Genomic DNA, 24,348 nt, shown 5'->3' on the forward strand with positions numbered 1-24,348 from the left:
ATAAGATCTCAAGAGCGCTCTTTCTTGCCGTAGTGTTTTTTATACCTAAATACATTTATCATCTCCTACTCCTGCATTCTTTTGGTGTCCAGTACTTCCTGGCGTTCTCTAATTTTCTTTTCTTCACTGCTCAGCTTCATGCCATTCTCTCTTAAATTACTGGCAGCCCTGGGCATGCTTTGCATAAGAGGAAAAGTAAGATAACTCCTTACCCCCTTCAGCGTAGTGTAGACTGGCACTGTGACATTTCTGTAGATGAGACAGGTAAATGGCCCAGAAGTTGAACGCGACAAATTGGAAACTGGGAAAATTCAGAGAGAGCAAATAATACAAACTGATGAAAAGGAGAAGGTTTTAATGGAGGGGTACACGTATGCACGTAAGAACTTATGCAGCCTCTTGGAACATCAAATAATGGAGGACTGCCATCCTGGACAATTTGGCCTCAGAAAGGCCAGGGGATGTGTTATCAATTACATACAACTCCCAGAGACAGCTGCAATGGTCCTTCCATTTAGCCTGTGAGACATCTTACCCACCCTGTGCTCCCCATGGTACAATGGCAATCCAGTGCACCATGACCAAATAGGTCAAAGCCATAACAGGGGAAGGTGATGGTGAATCAAAAGACTAAAAGCACAGCACAGACATGCAGAGGCAGAACAGTGTTAGCAGAAGTGATGAAGGAGATAACGGAGTCCCTGAAGATGTCACTGAATGTAGGGGCTCAAACAGCCCAGCACCAACCATCCCTGAGATCAGACGTATCCTCCTCCCTTTGTTTATCATGGCTATCTGCGAAATCAAATTTACTTTGAAAACAGGCAAGGAAATGAAGAAATGTGAACAGCCAGAAGCCCAGGTCCCACACTGTCACTGTAAGCTCCCTCTAAGGATGGATCTTGTCTAGAACTTACAGCAGCTGGAAGTATCATTCACTGTGGCCACTTCAGACAACCTCATGCCAGACTTAGCCACAGCATAGATTCGACTCTCCTGGAACAATAATACCATGAACAGCAATGGTCAGACAAAACCATGATTTCTGCAAAATGAAATGCTTGTGTCACAGAATCACATTGCAATCACACCTTCAGGCAGGAAGGAGAGGCCTCATAAAGATTGCTCTAGTCCACCAGATGTTGAGTGAATGGCCATTAGTGGAAACATGCATCTGTGTGCAATTCCCTGAATCACAACAAACTTGGCTTATAAACAGTACAGAGCTAATATCCACAGAGTGGAACACCTACATGCAATTATCAATAAATGACTATATTACAGCTTGGAAAAAGCTGTTTTTTCCACTTTATGAACAATACATTAAAATGAATCAAGAACATCCCTAAAACAGGACAATTTATTGAGCCACCACCTGCAAAGGATTCCCTTTCTCTGATAAGGGAATGAAAGAAATGCCTGGAATGTTCTCGATAAGCCTGTGTCTCATTTATAACAACATATGGAGCTTTCAGTTCAAAGGATCTCCAAGTGCTTCACAAATTGATAAAAATTCCAAGGGGGGAACCCAAACCTGTAACTAAATGCAATGTTATGTCTAAGATATCAACCAGTCTAACATGGTTAAAAATCAAAGCTAGGAATTCTCTTGCTGCTCCTTAAAGCATACAACCAGTCATGATCAGATAACACACATAATACATACATGAAAGTACTTAAGACTGCAAAGTCAAGTACATCAAAAAAGAAATGACAGAATTAGAATTTTCTGTATGTATATGCATTGTGATTTAGTCTCTAATGAAATACTATGTGTATTTTTTTTCCCCAGACACTTCCTATCCAGGGCATATCATGGACATTTCTTACTGATTAAGCTGCTATTTAATATTCTATTCATGCTTTAGTGTTTGACTTAAATTTTTACTTTGATACACTTATTTGACTCTGGTCTGAAGACAAAATAATGGATTTTTCCTGTGGTGTTCCTGATTATAATATTGCAAAGCTTCATAAACATTAATAAAAATTTTTACAAAAACCCTGGGAGACACATTGATGGGCGTTATCACTATTTTTCAGAAGACGAACTCAGACGTAGGCAATACTATGAAGTATCCAGTAGCTTTGGAGTATCCATTTCAAGGTGTCCAAGATGTGACTTTTTGAGAATTTAGCATCATGTAACAGTGTTTGTAATGAAAATAAATGAATACAGTTGCAGCAGAGAAGTGCTCAGCGCTTCTCTAATCAAATTAATTTGCCAAACTCAAGTTAGACATTCAGGTGTGTGTGGAGCTGATGATCACCTGTGAAAAATTTAGCTTGAGGGACAAGAAGAACTTTACGCAGGAACTCTAGATCAGAGAAAGGAATAGTAGCCAATCTCTGAGCCATATTTTCCTTCTTCCAAGTGAATACACTGTTCATGATACCTTTCTGACTTCCATAGCAAATAAAACAGACATCTTGAAAACTGCAGTTTCTTTTACTACACTATCCAGCTTCATCCCCAGCACAGGTCCGTATTATGGACTGAATTAACAGAGATTCCTTTGAAAAAACAGCTGTGATTATACTGGTTTTAAATTGGTATCATAAAGGAGACAGTCAAAGATCACGAATAATGTTAGGTTTCCATAGAAAAAAATTATAAAACATGAGGATTAACAATGAGTGCTTGACTTTGCACCTTCAATAAACCATTTGTTTGCCTATGCCTTTAAAAAAGCAAATTGAAAGTAATGGAATTATCTCTTTTGATACTACAGTGACTTCCATCAAGTTTGTCAATTAGATTGACACATTAGTAAACAATCCAACCACCTGAACTAACAAGTAACTGAAAGTGATAACAACAGACTTCTCTCTCACGTGAAGTAAGTACTAGGACGTGTATATTCACTTTACCAATGGTTTTCACAAAACTTTCCTGACAGCAGAAGCATACCATGACATAAGAATGCTGAGATCTAATCCATGTATCTATTCTAGTATTCACAGCTTTTTCTGACCGTGAAACTATCTGGTCTGGTCCATTCACTTGCACTCACTTTTCTATCTGAAACACATGACAACAGTACTAAGGATTAACTGTTGATGACTCATAAGGATAAATCACAATGCAGCACCTCTTGACTTCCATTTTTATTCCTATGTTTCTTGAGTACTATTTTCTTCCATGGATTTTTTTTTTCCTTATAAAGAGAAAAGAACAAAGAAATTGTCAGTGGAACCAGTATGCCCTACGATCTGAAACTGTCAGAACTACGTGGTTCGGAAATGTCACTGATGTCCACAGGAAACAATTGCTTGAGACCAAGAGCTGTTGTAGCCTAACTATTGGGCACTAATCAAAAATAAGCAGCATTTCTCAGATTGTTGTCTTTGCATTTCTTACCCACGATGGGAATCTGTGCAGCGGTGGTGTGGGAGGTTTACCTCCTGGGTCAAGTATGCCAGCCTCAGAACTCACAGCTTCTCTTTGTCCTGCAGGTAAGTGGTTGATTTCCTCACACACTCCAGATTCTTCCCTCACCGTGTCACGTTCTGTCTCCATCTTCTCTAGTACCCCATCATCATCAATGTCTGTCTCCTTCACTTGCCTATGGCACACTAGAGAGTCTGTTATGGGCTGGAAGGTGCTAGCCTCTAAGCTCATTATGCGATGGAAAGAATTAGCCCCTGGTTGTGGTTGGCTGTAATGTCTCTTGGCTAGTTGGATACTGTCTCTTGGTGTATTGGGAGTTCGTATTTTTGGAAAGGTCATACTACTGCCAAGGCCACATTCCCTCCCTGGACAGAAGGAACGTGGTGTAACAGCTGATGTTGACACAACCATGGGTGGCTCAGCAGTTTGGAGATGGCCCTCAAGCATGCCCATTATTTCTCCTGAGGAAGAGGAGTCCAGCTGGTGGGAGTGGAACCTGGCACTCAGATCATCAGAGAAGTGTGTGCTGTCCAAAGCCACTTGTTGCAAGGTGCTCACAACGCTATGGTTTCCTTCCAAAGATGACTGGAAAGTCAAAGCCTCAAGGATTCTTGTGGCCTCAGCTGGAGTGTCCAGTGACGTGGGATCAGAGCACCCTAACCTGTGTTCAGAATTTACGGCTGGCAATACATCTTTCTCTGTGGAGAGATTCCAGTTTGATGGGTCAGACATGAGCTTCAGCGCACTCTGGGAAAGCAGAGATTTATCCTCTCCACCCTCAGTAAAGGTGTCATCGGCAAGAACTATGTTTGCTGTAGAGAGGACATGTTTCATAGGTCCTGTCTGACACACCTGTCTGAAACCAGGTGCAAGGAACACAGATTTCTGGTCTATCTTCTCAGCAAAAGAGGCCTGTGATGCTCCAGGCTTCAGAGAATTACCAGTCCAAAGAGATTCAAAGGGAGGAATGCTGGTCATATCTACAACGGAGGAGAACATATAGTTAGGGCATTCAAATGCTTTACTGTCTAAAATGTTACTTGCTAGTGTAAGTTGTTCAGGTTAGTTGTATTTCAATAGCACCCTAGCTTGGTTAGGACTATACAGAATGGAAAGGAGACAACTGGACACAGCTATAACAGAAGTGCTATATATTTATGATTGGTAATCATACAGAAAAGATCAATAGGAAATGATTAATCAACATTTCTTACAAAAGTGGAATTAAGGGGTGCCTAATGAAATTATCAGGCAGTGCGTTTGAAATTTACAGAAGTAAGCGGTGTTTTTCAAACAGAAAAAGGAAATAGAACGCTGCAGTATCAGAAAGATAGGCCAGAAAAAGTAATTTATCAGTGGTATAAATATCAGTTTAGACAGAAGTTCTGGTCTAGGAACTTCCTAAAACACTGACAGCAGAAGCTGGAAGGGTACACAGAGAAAAGGAGAACTCTACTTGCAATATTTTCTTCTCTTTTTGCTGAAACATCCACAGGCAACCAGGAGACAGGGTACTGGCCTAGGCAAGCTTTCAGTCTAACTCAGTATAGCAGTTTTTACTCTTACCTATCCACAATTATGTCTCTTCTCTCAAAACAGCCATGAGAAGTAAGTGCATCTATTCACACAATACTTTGTCAAAAACCATCTAAGTGGACAAAACACTGCTTAGTATGGCTTTTGACTTCAATGGACCTACAGTTATTTAAGCCTCAATTAGGAGGAGCTGGTTCCTCCTATTCCTACAGCCTAGATGAGGCTTTCAGCGTATATATGGAGACCTTCTTAACCATCACACAATCAGTGAGGTTACTCTTTTTTCAAGAATTTCCCTAGAGCTTTTTGCTATCCTTTTGTGCTACATGACCCAAGCAGTGCTTTTTTTCCAACAAAATTAATAACAGTTACTTACATGTTTTTGATGTAAAAAACTTTGTTTATTTTTCCTCTGCCCCTTCAGTTACTATATTAGAAGATGACATAAAAGATCCCAGCTTACCTCTATTGTTCTTTGTCTATTTAGTACCTATACTTTATAATTCTTCTACTTTTTCCTTTCCATAATTACTAGATTTAAAGACTATCTCAGTTCTACAGGTTGTGCTGAATAGCAGCTTCAGGATATGAGAAAGTGTGGATAAAACTTGGAGTGGCAGAGGATATCACTTCACTTTATGATTTTGATTAACCTTGGCATTTATATATCGCCTGACTGAAAAGAACCAAGTCATAAGATGCTTTGGAAATTGCATAAATATGGGTGTGACTCTGCAGAGCTATGGCTGAAAATGCTGCCTGAACATCAAATTCTACAGGCATTTCTTAACCACTAGTGGGATTTACTGGGAAGTAGAAACAAACTGAAGACACAAAGTAACAAAGGGAAGGGCAAACAGCAGAATAAATCGCTGTTGATTGTGCAGAGGACGAAACCCACTCTTGGAAACATAGCTGTGAAAAGACAACCATGAGAACCCGACCTTGGCACTTGAGTCACAAAGAACTAAATGCTAACAAAGCTATTCCTAACGCATAATGCTGGCACACACAAATCCTGGCACACATTGTCCCCTGCCCGTGAGGTAAATCATTAGTGTAGACTGAAAAGAGGTCATTCATTTTAAATATTATTGGTATTTTGCAGATTCCTAGATGTGACAGGAGATGAAGCAGAGGAAGCTGTTACCATTAGCATGGCAAGCAAGAAGATATTTGTCTCTCTGCAGAGGCCTCTGAATTCAGCCTGGCACAGTGAGACTAGCAGGGGATAAGAGGAGAGGGCAGAGCTGTTTACTGACCAGAGAGCTGGGATCCAGGGAACACTTAATACCAGATTATTAACGCGGCTTACCAGCCATTCTCTTTTTGTAAACAGCCAGAGCCAGAGGGGATGAGAAAAACCCAGTCATAAAGCATTTAGCTAGAAACGTGGTGGGATTTAGAAGGAATTTTGCCCTATTCCCTTGCTGAGCAGTGATAGGAATGCCAGAAAGTCTTCTGCAGGAAAGAAATGCCCCCTGCCTGCATGCCTAGTGAAGTTCTGTAAACTAGCTCATCTTACTCTGACCAAACCAAGCACATAAAAAAAAAAAAAAACCAGAAGAAAATGGTTAAGAGAGAATTTCCTCTTCAAAATGTGTTGTGATGAACGGTGTTCATTTCAAGCTCTGCAGACCAAAGTTCTCCATCTGTTCACCAAACAAGAACCGCACAAGCATCATAAGCAGCTTCCTCCAACCAGCACAGAGGAACCCAGCTTCTAAAGGCAGACCAGACAGCTGCTGCCTTGGCCCATTTAGTCCTCAGTTATTTGGCTCACATGCCAACAGAGATTCTGTGGGGATGAGGATAATTTGCATGTGGAGGTAAAGTGAAATACCTCAGGGACTTCTACCCTGCACCACTGAAGTGGATGTAGAGGTTTCTTATGTATTTCAATGAGTGCTTCTAATTCAGGAACTCAGTGGCTTATTTTAATGGCAAAAGCAGACTCTGGAGAAAAAAAAGGGGGGGGTCTGTGTTCAATCGCTGGTGGGAAACCAATTAAGAGTATTTAAGGCAGGTAAGCAATGTTATTCCCATCTTAAAAATGAACCCACTGAGGAAGAGAGAAATTCTATTGCTTGCTCGTTGTCACAAGTGCTAATTTCTGACAAAATTAAGAATACAACCCAGGAATTCTGACTTCCACTCTGTAGTCATCACTAGGCTACAATGCCAGGTGAACATATTTACCTTGCAATGTATCCTGAAGGGCTTCAATTTGCTCTGTCAGCCTCCGATTACAGTTTTTCAGGTGGTAATTTTCCAGCTCAAGCTATGAAACAACAATAATAAAAACCAAAAAATAATGCAAAACTGTGTTCTGTTCCACTATACAGAACATGTCTTCATCTTTATCACATTCACGTGTTTGAACAAGAAAAGGAAAAAAGGATGGGTGAGTCTACCAGTCACCTTGAAATCCTTCTCCTCAGCAGCTCCACTAGACAACACACTTAAACACTTTGCTGTGCTTTCTCAAATAGCCTCTGTATATACTATTCACATTCCTCAAATAGGTTTTTTAATTTCCTTCCCTGCTATTTTTTATCATTCACTCCTGTTCCAGAAATAACTGTCATGAAAGAGACAATCAAAAAACTATTACCCAGGAGGAGCATTTTTCCCTCTCACCCTGTACATGGTAAAAGGAGATCCCCTGGATCCAGCGGATCAAAGAACGAAACAAAACATTAAGGTTGCATTTACATTTGCAATTAGCGCACAAATGATTCTTTGCAAATTTGCCATATGTCTTTGTTTGAAGTATCTCAACATACATTCTTAAACATAGCAGTGGTATGCCCAAAGTGGCTTCCCTTTTGATGAAATCAAAGCTGCAATGGCACTCGTGGTGCTGTCTAGAGACACTAATTTGCAACACAGATGCAAAGTCCTTCAGTCAGCAGCGGTCTACTTGTGCATGGTATGCACCTAGAATCAGCATGTCACAAACTTCATTGTCAGTAAAGACACAATTTGAATGTATGGTCCTGGATTCACAGCAGGTCACACCAAGTCAGTCCCTGTGCTTCCTCCTTCGTGCTGCCCCAGTCAGTGTTGTAGATGCACCTTAAGTTATCTCACACAGGAAAATGAAAGAGAAGAAGCAGAGCAGCTCAGTGAATTGTCTAGGCAACCTAATGAGATTACAAAGTTGCATCATAACACAATTACTGCCCACAAAGACTGCTTCTTCCAACTCCAACAAATTCCCTTTCCGGCATAAACTGGGAAATCTATAGCTTTAACTTGAAATAAAAGGGAAAGACTAGATAGCCCCACTCGCAGCTGTGAACTATTACTGCATTTTCAAAACTGCATGCTGACCCATTGCTATCTCTCAGTTTTTCTAGAGTTTATTGAATTAGGCCCAGATAGAGGAATAAGCCCACAGGATGGACAGGAAGGAGAGGTTAGACACAAGAAAATGCTGGGCAGTAGGATAACAGCAGTAGTCAGAGGCAGCAAATTAAGGAAGAGCAAAGGATATGTGTTTGTGGCACAGCAGCTTTGTCAGAAAAAGAGACAGAAACCAAACCCAGAGAAAAAAGGGAGCGGCAGAGGAAAGCTAGGTGAAAGCCACTTGTGACTAGTAAATCTTCTTCAGAGACTGCTTTTGGGCATTAGTGATTTCACAGTCACTTACAGTTTGCCCAAAGCAGTAAATAGCGCTCAGTAAGAGGGATGACCCTAACTCTGCAGCTGAGCACGTGTAGGGCCAAACCAGCAGAAAGCTTCTGTGGCAGATTGACTGTCCTTGGACTATTGTCCTACATAGGAGCCCACTGGCAGTGCAGCCACTGTACCTAGACCTAGGCCTTGAAACCTTGCAGCAAGCAAAGACTCACCTCTCTCAGCTTAAATGTTACCCACTCTTTGATCTTGGCAGCTTTCTCTTGAACAATTTTTGCTTCCTCAGTCCTCAACTGTTTCTGTGCCAAAAAAAGATTAGATGCATTAGAAGAGTACAACTGACTGTTCTCAGTAAGTTACTGCATCAGGAGTGATTTAAACACTGAAGGTCCCATTCCACACATACGAATTAAGACTGCTATTTGGATATTATTTTTTAGCTGGCCTCTGAAAAATCAAGTTCTAAGTTGTCTTACATGCTCCCTGGAGTCAAATTCAGAGGGTTGTTTCAAGAGTTTGTTGTGGAATAGCAAAATCCAGCTCAGGTAATGATTGCCCACCTACCACAGTTTCTTTTGAATACGGTCTTCAACTTTTCCTGTTTTAGGTGGTTTTGCAATGTTGCTGTTTGCTGTTGAGCATCCCCAGCCTACACACGCAAATATTGTTGGCTGAAGTTAATAAGAATTAAGCAGTGCCTGTAAGTGATGTATATAACAGTGTAATTCTTCTAAGCAAAAGGGATTCAATTGCTGCAAGCACAGATGTAGAGTATAGACTTTAAAGGTGCGTGAGATGGAAACTAATACCAACAATGTATTTAACACACACAATATTCTCATTGAGAAAGTAAATAAATTTAAAAAAAAAGATAGCAAACTCAGGATAAAAAAAGCTTCAAAACTTGACCTTGAAACACTAAGACCTGCTGGGAGGTTTTGAGATGGTGTAAGTGGTTGTATGTTTACATATCCATTAAAACAGGTTCTAGTCCACACAAAGGTGTTATGGGAATACTGTTGATTTGCACAATGAACATTTTTCCCCAAGTATCTGCTTGGGCAATATTGCTACAACATCATTTTTTAGCTGTGTTTTCTTAGCTGCAGTTTGTTCCTTTTCTGGGAATTTCCTTTGAAAGATGCTAGATTGATATTATGATCACCTGAAGTTTTCTGTTCATCTCCTGCATGGCTTCATCGGAAGTCATGTCACTGAAAAGCCTCCTATCTACAAAATGACTGAAACTACAAGGAGAAATCAGTTCCAGGAGTGAGGGAGGGGGAATATACTGTCTCTGGCACATTCAGCCCTGGTGTCTCTAATTAAATGGACAATGGTAATACCTTCTGGTAGCAGTTGGTGGTTTCCCTGATAGATATTTTTTTTCTGATGTGAACAAATACCCTCCCCTTTTAAATTTTTCACACTGAGGAGTGTAAGTTCACTTAATGAATACCATATAAATACACAATAGTCTGCAGGAAATTCCCCACATCTTCACATCGCTTTTAATCACCACATGCTATTCATCACCACAGTTGCACATTTAAAAGCTCTTATTCAAATATGTTTGCTGACTTTAAAATAGACCTTGTCAACATTATGGGTAGCAGTAATATTTGTAGTTGAGCATAATGAAATAAAAGTAATCAAATCTGATTCTTCAAGAGGAGGATTTATTTAGTTTTTCTCCCTGAATATGGCTCTGTGTGTTCCTAGTCATTAGGTACCGGCCTTTGCTGCAGTCAGAATATCAGACATGCCTACTGGTCTGAAATGATCTGCCACATATAGTGAATCTACCGTAGTCCTCTGAATATCCATCACGTGGGTAATGCCTTTGAATCCCTAATGACCTGGACTTGTCTCAGATTAGGGACCAAGAGGTAAAAGATTCAGAATATTGCTATGCTACACGGTGAAGTGCAATGCCAAGATTTTATTTAGGGTCCTAAAGTAGAATAGTGATGTGATAACAGCATTGTCACAGAGCTTCAAAAGCCCTGCCTCTAAACAGAACCAATTCACTCAGGCACAGCACCAGTTATTTTGCTTTAAGATCCAGAAGCAGTTAGAGATTCTTTGTGTTCCATGCTATTGTGTCATCCAGACGTGACCTCAGTCTTCTCTTATTAGCACTCTGAACTCCACAGCTCTCCTCATGCCAGTGAAAAGAAATTGGATGCCTTACAGGGACCCTTAGTGACCTTCCAGCACTGCCACTATCCCATCCCATTCTGAAACTAAGCTGATGACCCTGATAAAGTGTTTCTTGTTTGAAATTCTCAAACTTCAGCTTTCATTTTAGAAGTTCATTTTGCCTCTTGTTGCTAGAATATAAAGATTTCTACTAACAGAACATTCTTCCCACTTGTGTTTGTTGATTTTAATCAAATCACACCTCACAATTTTGAGTAAATCAGAATTTCTTCCATCTTTCATTGCAAGACCTGCTTCTAGACCTTGATCGTTATTGTAGCTCCTTATGAACACCTTTCTCCTCCAAAATGCAGAAACTTCATTTACATTCTGCCTGAGCAAGCTGGCCTGGGGAAGTGACCTGAACCCCAGAGTATTACAAAGACCTGATGCCTGACCTCCACACTACATTCGGTCTGAGTAAGTTCAGACAGCTTACAAATCTATTTTGCCCTTGAAATAGGTGACAAATAGTTAAATGCAAAATGTAACTCAAATGGCAAAGTATTTTTTGTGTAAAATTGTAATGAGCTATTTCCATTTAAAAGTATTTACTTAGCAACTTATAAGAATACCTCATTCCTCGTGTTATAAAGACCACAACACAAGGCCTTTACTAGAACCAAAATACAAGCCCTGCTGTACAAGCCCTCCTTCCTTCCACCAACTGAGAATGGAAGAGACTAAGAACTATCCATACTGGGAAACAGCTGCTCTTTTATAATGAGGGCAGCTGACAAGAGATGAACTATGCTAAACAATTGCTGAAGACTGGTAAAAGTCCCTTCCCAAGAAGCAGCATATGCCATGTCACAGGTGGGCTACATAATGATTTTGGAGAGCAATCTATATGCTAGGAAGCCAGAGAAATACTATGACAACTCTAGCATTACAATTAGGGTTGCAACACTGACTCAACACTAACATAAGGAAGTCCTTTAAGGACATTGACCAGTCTCCCATAATGAAGAGACAAGGGCTACTGAGACTGCATGGATGTTTTTGCCTGAAAAGAGAAAGGAAGGAGGATCTTGCACTGAGCAGGGAATCATTTTACTGCTGATCTGAAGGCAACTGAGAGGCTAATATGTAAAGGAGACATAATCTGTACCTTTGAAACATACATTACAGAGTCCCTCCAACTCACGAAAGCTACAGGTCTCCCTGTAGAAAATATCTTTACCTGTTTTGCTATCTGTGTCTCCAATCTTTTGATCAGATCTTCTTTTCTTTGCACTGTGCCCATCAACTCTTGGTATTTCCTGTGCAGAGTGCTGTCTGATTCACCAGTCTTCACATTGGCTAGTTTTATCTTCTCTTCCATAACCCTGACCTGTAAGAACAATCAGAGGGAGATAAAAAACTGAAACAATGCATATGAAGGAGCTGCTTGTTTAGTGGTAAGACCCTAACTGAGAGTATCTGTGGGTTTCATATTTTTGAAGTTGAGAAAGGAAGAAAAAAACCCAACCTTCAAGTCACACTCGGTTTATATCCACATATGTGAAAAGAACATTGTCCATTCATTTGTAATGCTGAAGCAGTAACAGATGCAAACTGAACCATGAACAGATAAACACATTGTGAATTGCACACATTGAATATTTGCACACTACTAGCCAAAAGAGACCATGCAGGCACTATAGTCTACATAGACATATGGGCAAGGTACACCACATTTTTCTCCTTTGCAATACCATGGTCAGCTTTTTACCCCATTCACTATCAAGGTATACATCACAAAATCCTGTCCATTTGCTTCAGGTCAAGATTTCTATAGGGAAATGTACTACAGAGTTACTTCCTTCTCCTATCCTCTTAACTTAGACAATGTTGCAGCAACTTCAGTCTTTCTGACAACTGTTGTCTCCAGACCTGCGAAGGAGCTACCATGTTAGATTATTTCAAAAGCTCCTGCTAGTGCCAACATTTGTCCATCTCAGCAGGAGAAGCACCAATGTAATGTTCCTTCACTACAGACAAAGTTTCAATGCACCAAAATCTAGCTGCTGCTGGAGCCTTTCAGATTTTTAGCAAATTTTTAAAACCTCTTTGCTTTCTCCAAAGCCTATGTCTCTCGATATGCCAGTCTGTTTTATTATTACCTCATCCTATTGCAATGGATTATAAGATTTCATTTCTAAAAGTGAATGGAATTCCACCGACTTAACTCAAACCTGCTAATTGCAGCATGGGAAAATAACTGGTTCCAACAAATCCCAGAGAGACTAAATCTGCAAAGAAACCAACACCAGATACCATTAATTTTGCATGAGTTTGGAACCAGGAAGGCAGAACACAGGCAATGATCTGAGCACTTCACAGAGTCTGTGCAAGAGAGTTACTCATGCTCTGTTGAGCAGCCTACACTTCATACTTGCAGAAGCTGTGTTTTGTCCTCCTGTCTGCCTGCATTAAGCAGAGAAGCAAACTGCCTCTTCCTCATACTGAATCAGAAAGGTAGGCGCCCAACATCCGAGCCAGAAAACTAAGCCTGCTGGGTCGGATGTGTTTTCATTAGAGTTTAGGGTGATTATAGTAAAAAGAAATGGCCCCTCCTTTCTGTCTGATGCCTAAATGCTGACTCTGTACTAGAGGCTCAGAGAGGGGACTGCAAACATGTGATTTCCTTAATTGAGGTTGGCAGCTACAGGGAGCCCATTGAATTAACAAATCCAACTCCCCCCCAGACTCCTGGAGAGAAAGATAACAAGGGATTTTACACTTGATGTGGAGCCCTCTCATTTGTCAGCTGCTTCTCATTCATGGCGAATATACTTGTTAGTGGAAGGGAATGGTCCTACTCCTTGTGCTGTCACTTCTTCAGGCTGTCAGGCAGCTATGAAGTATTTCTCTAGGAACACTTATCTCTGGATGTGGATAGGGCTGCTGGAAAGGCAGACCGTACAACTTTGAGGGTTGCTAGTCTTTAGGATGGCTGCAGAACTGCCGGAGGCAGGTGAGTGAAGGCAACCCTCATTTCTCCTATACCTTCCCAGCCAAGTTTTCCCTTTCTCGACTGTTCTCTGACCTAGATTTGACTTGGTCTCCATCTGCTCCCTTACTGTCATTGCATCTCACCATATTCATGGACACTCTACTCCTATCATTGAGGTATCTGCTTGTATGAAACCTCCTTCATTGGCCTGTGGCAATAACTCTATTTCCTGCTGGTGCTGTCCCAGTGACACAGTTACTTTTGCCTGCCTTGGTTGGGTGTGGACTTATTGATACCACTCTCAAAAACAACTCTTGTTCTTGGTTGGCAATTGCTGATCTAGCATAGAGGCCAACAGCACAATGACTAGACATAGCACCTTTCCTATATTTAAGCTGGTCAGAAAAAAAATCTTGATCTCAATATCAAACTGGCATGGAATAGTACATTCTGCAGACAGAATACCTTTCTGGGTGCTTCAAGTTCTTGATTCCTAGGCAATATGTTTTCCAGTGCTTATAACACTACCTATTCAGTCCTTCACTACTGAATTCCTCTTTGACAGCCATTCTTGGCCATCTTGCATGGCTCTTAGTTCTGCGCTTTAATCTCTGACTCAATGCTCAGTCCTGCAGCTCTTGTTCAGCTGGAGGAAGCTGATTTACTTCAAACCTTCCCTTCAGCAGTAGTCTGCAGTGATGCAGGAGCTCAGACCATTTGGCCCTTCCTGGCTCTTTTGTTTTTATAATACTCCTTACAGTGCTGACTGTACAACAGTCTGCTTCCTAAAGGTCCATTATTATTTATAGCGTGTTCAAGATCTGAAGTCTCTCTATCTCTCTCCCTTATTCAAGAAGCATAGAAGGTCTAGCTTAGACAGTATGCCTAATTTTTAGATGGTTACAGTAATATGTGATGAATCCAGCTCTTACTGCTTTTCTCCATGGGCTCCTGAGCCAGAGCAGTAAGTACTAAAAAGGAAGTACAAAACAACTGATAGGTTTTGCAAACACACCCTTACTTCTTTCACAGAACCTTCTCTACCTATAGACAAGTCCATACCAGTACTCTTAAATATTTGTTTTCTGAGGACCTGCCAAGCAGCTCTATCTCTGCATTTTAATCCTGAAGTACAACATCCCCTTCCTTTTCCATAGCCAAGCATGCCTATCATGGATGAGAAGGTAAAGACTGTGAAGCCGAGAGGCAGATATAAGGTGCTGGTTTTCACTTAGGGTTGAACCTATTTAGGCACCTCTTCGTAGCTTAGGCTCAAAGACTGTGAAGTAAACCAGAAAATCCGTTCACCACTGTAAATCAACGTTTCCCTAGCAGAGCACAGCACTGCAGAGTGCTGTCTGTGTGCCAGACTGGAAGGTATGTAGAGTAAGTTCCTGCTTGGCTTGTACCAGAGCAACCATAAGAGAATCTCTTACCTGTTTCTCTGCATCCTCAGCTCTTTGCTCTGCTTCCATCACTCTCTGTTCCAGTTCCTGCATCTTCAGAGCCAGAAGAGAAGGAGGGAAGACGTGGAAAGCAAGAAAATAAATTAACATCACCTGGAAATTTGCCTGTTTTACCCAGAAATCTTCCATTTCTTGTGCAGGTCTACAGATTTTTGGCATCTTTGGGGTTAACTGGACAGCTTTGATCAGGGGAAAAAAAAAAAAAAGCCTTTGACCTTTTCCAGTCTTTTGCTCTACTTTGAATTTACCGGAACTGTTTTCTCATTAGTAAGCTTCATCATTCATTACACGGGTCAAGGGAATAGTCCCAAAGACTTGACCCCATCTCTACAATTTATACACCATGGGCTGTCCCACAAGAAGCCTGTCTACAGCAAGCCATTCTTTCCTGGTTTTATTTCAGCTAGGATTCATTAACAATGGTAAATAAAAATGAATACATCTTGGAAAGCTCACGGCAGGTTTTCTACAATGCCACATTATAACCAATGAATACTTCACGTTGGCTTCAAAAGCATCACAGGCTAATAACTGAAAAGATTAACAATGATCCTAATTTTCCTATGCTTCTTTTCATTTTAAAGAGCTTTGCAAACTGACACTTCTGTGATTCTTTATCTGAGCATTGCTGCTATTCAAGTCAAAGGACACTGAATAGAATTTTATTCTAAATGTATACAAATCACCTCATTCTTGGTGAAATGCAGATGTACCTGGGGTTCCTCTAACAACTTACTGCCAAAGCCCAGGTTCCTTTTTTTTTTTTTTTTTCTTTTTTAATAGCAACTTAGGATCTCACCCAGTACTTGCAAGGTCATCTTCCACCACCTGCCCTGCTTCGATGGGTCTCAGATATGAATATGTAATATGAAGTCAGTGACGCTAACTTTCATCCACTAAGCTGCAAAATTTGAGGAATGCTTCACACAGTTTCCAGCATTTACTTGTGTTTTACTAATGAAGGAACAACATAGAAGCAGCTTCAGAAGATAAGAAGAATCACGCTTCAAGCAGAAAACAGATTATAAAGGGCACTGAGCTCCTTCTTTCTCCAATGCATTTTATGATTCTTGATAAAGCACTGGAGTCAAGTGTCCAAGTTGGCCACTATGAGGACCAAACCAATACTTCTGAAAATGGGACTTATTCCTCTTGGGTTGATCACCCAGAATGGAGATGTCAGCATTCTTGTGTTTCCATTTCCTTTCCTTCAGATGACAACAAGACAGCTCTCCTTTTCATACATATACATTGATCATAAAAGCAGACAGACACCTATTGACAAACGTATCAGAAAGGTACATAAATGCAGACACCTCAACGGTCATATAACTAAAAAAGCCACGCCATAACCAATTCAAACCATGAAGATAAGAAAATGCCACGTTTAGCATGATACCTCTCAGGTTTGCTTTTTCAGCCAAGCAAGAAAGGACATCACAGTTTATGGAGTTTAATAACCAAATTAAGGACATTTCTTTGTCAGAGGAACAGAGAAATGCCATTGAAGGCCATAGACGGCCAAAGGTCCTCTGACCAAAGACACAGTCTCTGAGACTCTTGGTAGAGACTGCGCTCGAGGCAATATAACACTGATAGAAGTGGTCTGGGTTACAACATGAGTCTGTGTCCATTAGGAACAATGATCTACCCATGCATTTATCTATTAGTCTCTGGGTAGTCATCACCACAGACACGTAGCAGCAAAATATATTGGTGAAAGACAGATGCTAACTGGAGACATAATACACCTTGTGAAACAAAGACTACTATTTATGACAGCAGCTGCAGCGTCAATGTCCTCTGCTAGTTTTCTGATTAATTCACAGGGTCTATATTCACAGCACAGACTTTAGATGAATCTCTGGGCCTTTTCCCAAAGGCGATCCTCTTAGACTAATAATTTAATCCTCCACGAGGTGGGCAATCCCCATGAAAGACTCAGGTTATTTTAAGAAGACAGCACTGTTCTGACTGAAAAACTTCTTGTTGTCCTAGCCTCATGGCTTGCATTGCTAGCAGTCCTGGTTCCTCCTCAGAACAGAGATGTATGTTGGGACCATTCCTGATCACTAAAGAGTTATGAAACTTCTTGTGCAAGCAGGGTGACCTGGCTAAGTTCCAGTCAAATCAATTACTTTTGTCACACTAATTCTCTCCGTAGCCTTAAATGAACTTGTACTTTTCTTAACTTCCTGTACAACATTGTTGGGTTGTCCTACTATGAACTGTTAAATAACTGCTGTGTTTCCCATGTACACAAAATGATTACTTCACTCATCCCCAGTGTCAGCTGTCTCACTGCAGCGCATTCAGATTTAATACATTCATGCTTGTAAGGCTCTTTCAAATCCCTCAATGAATTAATAATAATGCTTGGTATTTACATGGGTCCTTTCATAGAAAATGCTTTATAATTTGACAAATGCTACTAAGCAACTTGACCCAGGTCACATAAAAAAACTTAGAGACCAAGCCAAATTCAAGTAACTCTTCTCCCCAACTTTAGCCCAGGCAGCTCGTATGGAGAGAAACAGGCCCAGTTGTATTGCCATGCTCCCATGAGACAAAAGAGGCTTTTTCCAAATGTCATTGTTTATTGAAGTAAGACAGGAGCAGGTTAAAAGCTACCCAGACGGCCCTTCTAAAAGCTGCAAAAGATCCTCCTATCAACCATTCACACAGGATCTCCCTCTCCTGATGGCTCAGAACAGCTAAATAAAACGGAGTGAAAAAAGTTCCTGCATGTCTTAGCCTCATTTTCCTCCTGTTGTTCTCTTCCAGAGCTCACTCCTAACCAGGCCATCTTGCTGCCAAGGCAACAGCCTGCCATGTCGCTCACCAACAGAGGAGTATCCCTTTCTTTGTGTGTGTACAAGAAAGTCAGAGTGGAAACAACTGCCGGTTTCCAAAGAGACCAGATCCCTGCTGATGTCCACAACAAGGCAGGATCCAGGGGTCTTATGCCCTGTGGGGTCCAGCAGGATGGCAGAGCTTTGTCTTGGAGGCCAGGGGCTGGGGTTCCTCTGCCACACTGACCGGCAGCCAGGCTCTGCACAGCTTGGGCAGCACCGCTCGAGAGCTAAGACTGGGCTACCAACACAGAAGTTCACACCATGTGAACTAGGGCACTGGCAGTTAAACCATTGTGTTTTAAATTCCTCATGTTCTGAACTGCGATCTAGATTATTCAATCTAAGTGGATTTTAAAAATCTGAAGTATTTAAAGTGTTAGTGCACATTGTACTACCAATGCCAGGCATGAGTGGTTCTGGTTTTTTTTGAGAGTTAAAAGAGTAAAGTGTGCCTTAAAAACATAAAATTGGTTACAAAGACTGATTTAAAATATGGAGGATCTGGTTTTCAAGCCTTTCAATCAGCAGCTTCCAGACCCCTGAGACAACTTAGCCAGTGAGTAACTATCACACTGCTATTAACATTGTTCTTCACTTTCTCTGGCAAAACCACTTTTTTTTTTCCCAAAATTAATTTTCCTGGTCCTGCAGACCATATTAGAGGATCTCAGGGGCAATGCTCGCCACAGGTTGGCAACACAGCTTTAAACTGTGCCCACTTCATGTTTTTCAGGCTCTTCTCCCCCACTCCCTCAAAAAGCCTTTTTGAAAATGCAGTACTCTTTCAAATAAGTCTGAATCTCTTCATTCTCACAGATAGAACCGTAAGAACAAAAATAAATCACAGTTGCTATAAAATACATTATAAAAATCCCTGGAGTTTGCATCACTATGTATAAAGCATGCGCCTCCTTCGTTTCTGCATCACTGCCCATCGGAGGGGAAGTAGGATGCAGTGTGGACAGGAGCCCCAGTTGCTGTGACTGCTGAGGAGCCCTATGGCAACTAAGGAGGAGGGAAGGAGGGTCTCTGAGCAAAAGTCGTTGCAGAGCAGTCAGGAACCTGAGGCATAGGACACTTCCTAATGTCCTATGTGCTCAGCATAGTGCTCAGCCATAAGCATTGTGTCCTGGAGCACCTGCTCCAGTGCCTCGAGTCCACCTGCATCAGGAGAGTCTGCTGGAGCTGGTCCACAGTCCCTGAGGCTCTCCCCTTCCCACATGACATTCAGAGTAGGGAACTGCAAACCTACTAGCTCTTTGACCCTTCAAGTAAGCCTGCAACAGCACTGTACATGTAGTTACAGAGTAACCTGATCACTGAACCAAGCTGCTTCTTAATCTTAACAAAGGGAACACCGTGTTGACTGAAAGGTTGCACTAATAGCAGTCAAGCTCCTTCCTTGAGGAGCCCCCTGCAGCAGATGACAATTTCATTCTCTGCCGTGGCCCACAAAACCTCCCTAAAGAGACAGTCAAAAGATCTCTGGCAAGCCTGTTCTCCAAAAAGAAAGTCTGACAGATGGGTTTCTTTGTTTTGTGTGGGGGCAATCAGGAAGTTTCTCAAAGCAGGAATTAATAAAGCACAAGGTTACAGATTCCATAATGCAGCAAATATAAAGTATTGCATATGAGTACGTGTTGTCTTTACCAGACCTGCGCCACATCTATACATGATTTCTTTAATGCATCTTTATCTAAATGGACTGTATGACCACTTTCAATGTTTTCCAAGGTAAGTAGTCACTAAGGTCCATCTCAGAAGCTACCTTGAAAAGATGAAGAAGGCACTCAGAGTTGCATAATTTCTTAAAATATGAGGAGTAGAATGAATGTCTCATGCAGTATACAGCATTAGGGAAAACGTAATTCCAGTGAAACCAAGGATGAAAACTGCTCCATTCTGAAGTGGGTGTCATTTGGATTTTTTTACATCCAAAAGCAAACAAGAATATACACATAAAAGTTACATAATACAAAATGGAGCAAAAGTGAGTTTAGAACATTTCTGTCATCAGGTACAGCTTAAACGCATTTGGAGAAAACTGCAGTTAGTTGTAAAGATTTCAACTTCATTAGCAAACTGTGACTGAAAGAACTGTTCTCACTTTCCAATAGTAACTGAATATCTGAGCAATCTTGGACTGGACTGTGATAATGTAAGCCATATTTTGAAACAAAGAAGGAACCCCACAGCAACCTACAAACTTGGATTTTATGGAAGTTAGAGGTAAGTGAAAAAGGTTTAATTCAAATTGAAAAATAACTCAATTTAAGGTGAAGAAAAAACACCAAAAATCCACATCATGATGGAAACAAAAAAACCACACCAAACCCCTCAAATCTTTGCCAGTCCTCTCCCCTAGGATTGCAAATGAGTTCACTTAGTGCACTTGAAAGAGATTAGTATGAGATGCCTCTAAAATAACAGATGCCACGCAAGTTTCTGACATCCAGATCTCAAAATATCTCAGTCCTGCTCTTCAGTATCCCCAGAATGTTTTGACTGGATATGTGATGTTATTCTAACACTATGGCAGTAGATGTTGCCTTGTCCAGTCTTTTAACATTACACCATAGTTTGCGCTCATGTAAGCTTTTCTATTGCCAGCCAAGTCCCGATCCTGCTGTTCTTATTCAAAATAGCCATCTTTGCTCTGCAGCTGCCTCAGTCACTTTAGATATCCAGAATCCTGCTGGTACAGTGTTTTCCAGTAGACTCCAAATACCTGGTGATTTTCCAGTAAACAAGGCCAAATTCTTATTTTCACTAATGCCACTTTACATCACTCTGACAGGCACATCTCTGTAATTCAAGTGATAAGCAGAGTGCAATGACATACTCTAATCAAGGACACTGCAAGTAAGAGTTTTATTGCATAGTTCAGTGTTTAGGGATTCTTTGCTTTCATGCCATAACTCAGTGCAAAGTAGACGCCGCCACTGCCTCACCTTCTCAGCTAACAGCTCTCGGATCTTGCTTGCCTGCAAGCGGAATTTGAAGAGCTGGGACTCCAACGCAAGGCATCGCTTTTGCCAGTCCTTACAGCTACCATTCTCCATGGTGAGTTCTGCCATTGTGAAGTTAATCATCCACTTGGGTTGTCGTCTGAGGTGCTCTAAAAATCCTACAGAAGAGAAGGGAAAAAAAAAACCCTCAAACAATGTATTTTAGGTGGGCAAACTTTTCACCCCTTGTGCCTAGTCATCCTTGGTCCCTTTTACAGGACTGGTAACAAAGACCATTTCTCTTGCAAGCAGAAGATGAAATGGTACTATCCCAAGTTATTGATATTGCCCTCTCCCAGAGGTCACTCTTTTAATGGATAACAGATAAATATACAAATAAACTTTTACCTTTAGAGTGAGTAAATAATTTACTAATGCATCATATTGTATATTCCACAAACAGCCTTACTGCCATCCTTACAGCCTTGCTTATCATCTACCTATACACTAGGAGTATTTTTACTCCTGCCTCCTTTGTACTAGTACGGCTGTAAACTCTCAAGTCACTAAAACCTCTTCAATGTAACTAGGGTCACACATCCATTATTAACTTGGGGCACCAGTGCCTTATCTCATACAGACTGCGTTAAGAGGATGTGATGTATGAAATAACAGTGTTCCCAACCCCTAACTACTTGATAGAGTCAGTCCAGAAGAAGAGTGGCAGAGCAGTTGTACCACAGTATCTAAACAATCACTCTGTTAAAACATACAGAGATCCCAGACAGGAATAAGCTGGGGCTGAAGACAAAACATGCAGGTCTACTGAAGTCCTTGTAGACATCAAGAGATACAGCTCCACAAAGTGGAAAAAGCTGTGGGTTTTGAAGTTGTTTTATTTTCTTACTCAGTAACTGTTTAGACATTTCAGACACTTTGTGCTCATTTTAAAAGATATGTAAAATGTAGGTAATATGTGTCTGTAACAAAATCCAGGCATTTGTCAGCACTCACAAACGGGTTTATAGTATGGAGTCAGTGTGTGCAGTTCAGCAGCCAGCTGTATAACCCTACAACAACAAATGTTTACAAAGCCAGAACAGTTATTAGTTCATCAGCTTCATCAAAACACTGAAACCCATACTTATTAAAGGAACTTTGCACCTGCTCACAGGCAAACGTGGTGCTTTCCTGAACTGGGGCCAAAGCAACAGGTCAAGACTTGGTAGAGCACAGTGAAGCCACTCAGCCTCTTTGCCTTTACATCTGCCTTTGCAGAGTGGGAAAGCTTAAGATGTCCCTCTAGTTGTACCCACTCCCCAGGACATCTGGCTCATACTTTGCATGTAAAAGACTTGAGATTCAAGTTACCTTAAGTACACATAATAGTGTAAGTATACATAATTGTGCATATAAGTGCACGTAAGTGCAAGCCACTCTATCCAGCTATATCCCTGCTGTTCTGAGTTAAGGAAGACACATTTGTGTACCCTTTAGCTAGAAACATTACCCCTAAGTTATTTTATATACAGGTTGCTTTGTTTAGTAATAGAAAGTTTTCCAGGCAGCAAGTTACCTGCCTTTAGAACAATTTGGGAAATCCTATTCCAGGTCAGAAGGTAGGTTTAATTAAAACTTGTGTTTGGTACTGAATCACTGAAAACACTCTGCAATAGGAAGGAAGACCAGAATTCTACAAGCAGTGCACCTCCAGCGTTACAGAAATACGCAGGCCATCCTTTTCCACAGCCCAGTCCAATGCATCAATCTAATCTCTAGCCCTAGCTCCTTGCCAGGCATTTAACCAGGCTATATTTGGCACACTTCACAACATTGTAGGGTGTCCCTCTACAGTAGTGCTATCCATCCTTCTCAAGCCAAGAGTGCACTAAGTCATGGAAGGATCCTACCACGCCATAAGTTTGTTTACAGCTAACTCTGTTCTGGACATCGTAATTCAGCTCTCAAATGAAATTCTGTTCTCTTTCATACAGGTATAAAGAGATTTTAGTTTTTATTCATAGAGCTTAAGTCCAAAGAGCACATACGAATGAATGGGATAAACTCTAAGGGCACAAAAAAAAAAGAATCTTATTTACCACACAGCTTACGCCAGAGCAAAAGTAATTTCCTCAGATAGCCCATAACTTCTAGTTGAACTAAAATACCCTGTTCTGAATAGGAAGTCTAAGACTGGGATAGATGTCCTGAATCATCAAGTCTCGTTCCTTCTCACTCTAGACAAATGCATCATATAATCCCTTTCATAAATGAATGCAGCCTTCCCTAGAACCGTGCAGGCAGTTTTTCTCCCACTATTCCTGTTGTTCTAGAACCTCACCCCTCTAATGAGCCACCTTCTAATTACCAGCATAAATGTAGTCATAACCAGCTTGTATCTGTTCATTCTTGTAAAATATTGCCCTTCAGCCTAGCTAGTTTTTTCCCTCCCTCATATTTACCCCTTGGTATATTTATAGATACCAAAAGCTTCTCCCTAAAGACCTCATTTTGCAAGGCTAGAGACAAGGGGCTCTTTTAGTCTCATAAGAAAAGCTCATGACTCTCCCTCTGCACCTGATTCAGCTTTAGTGCGCATCATATAAAAGAGTTGGGTTTTATCTTTTTTACTCCCCTTCATAGACATGGGTGATCACAACTGCACCTGGAAGGCAGCAATGCAGCCTCACCAAAACCTCATGCAAAGGCATTTAGTACTTTCCACTCCCCTAGGGAATACGTCACCTGATTGCATTGGCCTTTTTTACAGCCACATTACACTGGTGGTCGAGATTCACAGACAACCCAACACAACTGGAGCAGAGGAATCTCAGCTGTCTTTGTCTTTGCAAATGCCAGGCATGGGAGTGCAGGGGGCTCATTACAATGATACTGGAACAGATTAATAAAGTACAGCTCTGTGCCAGATCCCCACAAGATCAAGGATCTCCGTACTATAGTCCATTGCAAAAAACAGGCCCATGGTTACCCTATGCTGTTTCTAAATAGTGCTCTCCCAGGTTTTATGCCCACTTCATTACTACTTTTTTACTTTTTGCGATTTTACTTTGTGTCATTAGAGTTTATCCCACCCTTACTAATGCCCTGGGTCTGTCAGCTCTTCCAGTAAAATACCTACCTTCTAACAGCCCCCCTTCAGCATGGTGTTGTCACATTCTCTTTTGTCATTTCTTTGACTATCTTTGACATTCTTCTATCGATCCCCATCTCCTCCACTTAAATTAATAACTTCCCCATGTGTCATCATAACAAGTGATTTCTGAAGGCCAGAGATTAGAATTACAGGTTTTTTTCTCTCTAGCAAAATCCTTACACTTTTTCAGAGAAAGATATTGTATCACAATGTCTC

The 24,348-nt window shown here is 41.1% G+C and overlaps 1 protein-coding gene across 5 annotated transcripts in view; it reads right to left on the bottom strand.

The window, feature by feature from the left end:
- Positions 1–24,348, bottom strand: part of PLEKHH1 (pleckstrin homology, MyTH4 and FERM domain containing H1) — a 57,066-nt gene that overhangs the window by 26,741 nt on the left and 5,977 nt on the right. For 4 of the 5 annotated variants that reach the window (XM_063332428.1, XM_063332427.1, XM_063332425.1 and 1 more), the window contains 8 exons: positions 20,982–21,157; positions 15,146–15,208; positions 11,955–12,104; positions 8,785–8,868; positions 7,127–7,208; positions 3,362–4,371; positions 918–996; positions 213–301 (listed from right to left, as the gene is read on the bottom strand). In XM_063332428.1, coding sequence (XP_063188498.1) covers positions 213–301; positions 918–996; positions 3,362–4,371; positions 7,127–7,208; positions 8,785–8,868; positions 11,955–12,104; positions 15,146–15,208; positions 20,982–21,122 — 1,698 coding nt within the window. In that variant the 5' untranslated portion in view covers positions 21,123–21,157. Of the gene's footprint in view, positions 1–212; positions 302–917; positions 997–3,361; positions 4,372–7,126; positions 7,209–8,784; positions 8,869–11,954; positions 12,105–15,145; positions 15,209–20,981; positions 21,158–24,348 lie in introns of those variants that run through there. The other variant, XM_063332430.1, reaches the window with a different exon arrangement.

This window comes from Chroicocephalus ridibundus, chromosome 4 (genome assembly GCF_963924245.1).
Source record: "Chroicocephalus ridibundus chromosome 4, bChrRid1.1, whole genome shotgun sequence".
Taxonomy (NCBI): Eukaryota; Metazoa; Chordata; class Aves; order Charadriiformes; family Laridae; genus Chroicocephalus; species Chroicocephalus ridibundus.